The sequence below is a fragment of the Pteropus vampyrus genome, unplaced genomic scaffold (genome assembly GCF_000151845.1).
Source record: "Pteropus vampyrus isolate Shadow unplaced genomic scaffold, Pvam_2.0 Scaffold1000005706, whole genome shotgun sequence".
Taxonomy (NCBI): Eukaryota; Metazoa; Chordata; class Mammalia; order Chiroptera; family Pteropodidae; genus Pteropus; species Pteropus vampyrus.
The window spans coordinates 1,242-5,112 of record NW_011920108.1 but is presented as its reverse complement, the minus strand read 5'-3'; the positions used below and the strand labels follow the sequence as shown (position 1 = coordinate 5,112).

The 3,871-nt window shown below is 68.6% G+C and overlaps 1 protein-coding gene across 1 annotated transcript; it reads left to right on the top strand.

Annotated features, from left to right (window-relative positions):
- The first annotated feature begins 61 nt into the window (after window positions 1-61).
- LOC105311653 (cathepsin D-like) lies at window positions 62-3,545 on the top strand. Its single transcript, XM_011387593.2, has 5 exons — window positions 62-372; window positions 1,951-2,073; window positions 2,258-2,402; window positions 2,489-2,587; window positions 2,717-3,545. Exons 1-5 carry the CDS (start codon window positions 77-79, stop codon window positions 2,882-2,884), a joined length of 831 nt encoding a protein of 276 aa, XP_011385895.1. The 5' UTR covers window positions 62-76; the 3' UTR covers window positions 2,885-3,545.
- The last annotated feature ends 326 nt before the right edge of the window (window positions 3,546-3,871 follow it).

Below are 3,871 nucleotides of genomic sequence, written 5' to 3'. Positions count from 1 at the left end.
TCACTGCCCTTGCCCATCTTAATCCCGTGAGCAAGGCGATGGCCGGGGACAGCGGGGTGTCGTAGCTGTGGCCCCCATGTGCGGGGCCCGGGGCTCAGGCGGGGCTCGGCGGTCCCCGTGGCCCACTGACCCGCGGGGCCCGCAGGTGCCCTGTAATTCGGCCCCGTCGCCGCCGGGCAGCGTCAAGGTGGAGAGGCAGGTCTTCGGGGAGGCCACCAAGCAGCCAGGCATCACCTTCATTGCGGCCAAGTTCGACGGCATCCTGGGCATGGCCTACCCCCGCATCTCGGTCAACAATGTGCTGCCCGTCTTCGACAACCTCATGCAGCAGAAGCTGGTGGACAAGAACATCTTCTCCTTCTACCTGAACAGGTGGGCGGCGCCCACCATCCCCCTCAGCCCGGCTGAGCTGCGGTGCGGGGGTGGGGTGGGGGAGCGGGGCGTGCTGCCGCACCCCGTGTCGACCCTCCAGGCACTGGGCCACAGCCCCTGACCTCTGACCTCGCACAAAGCAGCCAGCAGCCCCTAGAGAGAGCCGGGGGTTTCCCCACAGGAGGTCTGGGTCTTGGTGGGTGGGCCTCGCTCCTGCAAGAGCCAGAGCTGGTGACGGACAGATGCGGACCCCGCGTGGTTGTCAGCCCCGAGGGGACGAGGCCGTGAGCCCTGGTCTGTGACAGGCGCCCTGGAGGCAGGGGTCCCGGGGAGGTAGCCGGTTGGGTCTGGAGATCCGGCGGTGACGGGGGAGGGTAGGCACGAGGCAGCACTGCTCGGGGAGACCGTGGGGTGGTCCCTACGCCAGAGCAGCCTCCTGGCAGTGCCAGGCAGAGGGGTCCCACCCAGCATCACGTGGCAGGTGACCCGTGGCCAGCGGCCCTGGAAAGGGTCTCACACGTCCAGCCTCGGTGTGCTCTTCTCAGGCAGTGACGCAGCTGGGGCGTGGGTGTGGGCGTGGGCAGGGGCAGCCTGCTGGTCACTGCGCCCTGCTCTAGGGCCCACCACCTCGAAGGCCCACCTGGCGCTCGGGGTCTGACTGCGTTCGGCCTCTACATGGGTGCTGCCCTCTGTCTCGCACTCGGTCAGCGGTCTGCCGATGCTGGGGCACAGGGGACCTGGGTGGGGCCGCTGCCCTGGGAGCCCTCGGCCCTGGCGGAGGGGCACCCAGGAGGTCGGCCAGGCCTGGGCTCAGGGGCGGACAGCCCAGCGCTGTGACTCCGGCCGTGGGCCCAGGCGGAGGTAGAGTTCGGGGGAGGGCGTGAGGGGTGTGGCTCACAGGGACGGCTGGGTCGGGGCGAGCAGGGTGCTGGAGGCGTGTCTGGTTTCTGCTGGGACGCGGAGGCCTTGGTGGCGGGGGGACAGGGTTTGTCCGGTGCTTCCGAGCTCGGGGACAGACCCAGAGAACGATGTCCCAGGACCTCGGGACGTAAGTCCCGGTGAGAGGAGGGGCCCGCCCGCTCCGGCCGTGAACGGAAAGCTGAGGTCTGAGGCGGGAGCGAGCGTGGGAGCATTTGGGCATGGAAGCAGTGCGTGCAAATGTCCTGGGGCAAAACGAGGCGGCTCAGCTCACGGGTTGCCTGGCACCGCCTCCTGGAGGCCCTCCTTGGTTTTTCTTCCAGGCAGACAGCGTCCCCCTCCTTGGGCTCCTAGCGTTCCCTTCCCACCTGCCCGCTGGCCTGAGGCCTGACCCTCCCCGCTGGCAGCCCAGGAGCCCTGAGGCTGGAGCAGGGTCTCACCCTGTGGGGACTGGGGACGGGAGTGCCCGCAGTCCCCAGGGTGCAGGATCGGAGAAGGAAGCTCTGTTCCTTCTGGACACTGCGTCCCTGCAGTCCCGGGAAGGCCCTCGAGGTCGCCCTGCCCGCCCTTCCCTCTGACCTCCCGGCCGCAGCCAGCACCGCCCCCCCTTGTCCTGAGCTGCTGGCCAGGCCTCGACTCCCCGCCTCCATCTGCTTCCAGAGACCCCAACGCGCAGCCAGAGGGCGAGCTGATGCTGAGTGGGACCGACTCCAAGTACTACACGGGCCCCCTGAGCTACCTCAACGTCACCCGCAAGGCGTACTGGCAGGTGCACATGGAGCAGTGAGTACCGGCCGGGCGGCGGGGTTGGGGCGGCCTGGACCCCGTGCCCTGTCCGTCCCATGCGGCACACGGCACATGCGGCTGTGAGCCTGCTCTCGGCTCCTGGTGCTGACCTTGGGTGGGACGCAGCCTGCCGTGGGGGGTACCAAGTGGCCTGGGGGGGACTCAGCCACCTGTCCTGCAGGGTGGACGTGGGGAACAGCCTGACCCTGTGCAAGGCTGGCTGCGAGGCCATCGTGGACACGGGCACGTCCCTAGTGGTGGGCCCCGTGGAGGAGGTGCGTGCCCTGCAGAAGGCCATCGGGGCAGTGCCGCTGATCCAGGGCGAGGTGAGCGCTGGGCGGGCGGTGGGGGCGCCCAGGGTGGCCGGGCTGCTTCCCCCAATCCACACACTGCTCTCTCCTCCCTCTTCCAGTACATGATCCCCTGCGAGAAAGTGTCCAGCCTGCCCGAGGTCACTCTGAAGCTGGGGGGCAAAGGCTACAAGCTAGGCGCAGAGGACTACACACTCAAGGTGGGGGCGCGGGCGCGGGCGGGTGCGGGTGCGGGCAGAGGCCAGGAGGCGGGTGGGGGCGGGCAGGGCCGGGCAGGGGGCGGGCAGGGGCCGGGCGGTGGGTGGTGACGCTTCGGTGGCTCTCCACAGGTGTCACAGGGAGGGAAGACCATCTGCCTGAGTGGCTTCATGGGCATGGACATTCCTCCGCCTGGCGGGCCGCTCTGGATCCTGGGCGACGTCTTCATTGGCCGCTACTACGCCGTCTTTGACCGCGACGAGAACCGCGTGGGCCTGGCTGAGGCCACCCGTGTGTAGCCGGTGCACCCGCTGGCCGAGAAGGAAGCGTCCCGTTGGAGGCGGCGGCCGCCCCGCCCTCCCCCACCGCACACACTCGCCCGTTCACAGTCCAGCTGTCGGGAGGCCGCCGGCCTGATGGGCCATAGTTTTGTTCTGTGGTTTCCTCTCCCCAGATTCAGAATGCTGCCCGCCTGCCTGTCCGTCTGTCTGTCTGTCTGATGGAGGGGTGGGCCCAGGAGCTACCGGTAGGCCCGCCAGGCTCAGTGCCTGTCGCTCGTCTGGAAGACCCAGCTCGGCTTGGTGGCCAGTCAGTGTGCATCCCAGGCCCCTCCCCCCGGACTTCCTGCCCCCTCGGGGGCCTGGCTGCTCTGGCCGGGCCTCTGCACCGGGCCGTTCTCTCCGTCCCTCCGACGAGCCTGGGGCCTGGAGCTGGGTACTGCCACTCCGCGGAACCCGTTTGTGTGTCCAGCCCAGTGACGAAGGGGGACCGGAAGGACGAGGAGGGGACAAAAGCCAGCCTTGCGAGGCCTGTGGGTTATCCTGGGGCTCGAGCCCATCCAGGAGGACGTTGATTGGCCCGGGGTGGGACAGGAGGGGAGGGGGGCTTCTCTGTGGCTGCCTGCACTTGACCAGCAGGAAACCGAAGTCGACATGAAAATACAGTTCTTGGTTCTCTCTCTGTGTTGGCGTGTTTTGTTTTGTGCTTGGCAGGGCAGGCGGCTCAAACCCAGATTGGGGAGGAGCTGGGCGATGGCCGCGTTTCGGAGACCAACTCAGCCGTGGGGCCTCTGGTGGTGCCCTGCATCGGGGACCCTGGCGGCTGGCAGGGCCCGGCATGGACCTCAGCCTGGAGCAGTGACCAGCAGGATGGTGCTGGATGCCATAGGGCCGCCGCCTGGGGTTTTTGCTGAGGCGTGATTCCCCAGAGGGGTTCTCGCCCTCGGAGGGGACCCCAGCAGCAGAGTTCAGTGCTCCCCGGTGCCGTGCCCACCCCACTGGGGGCTA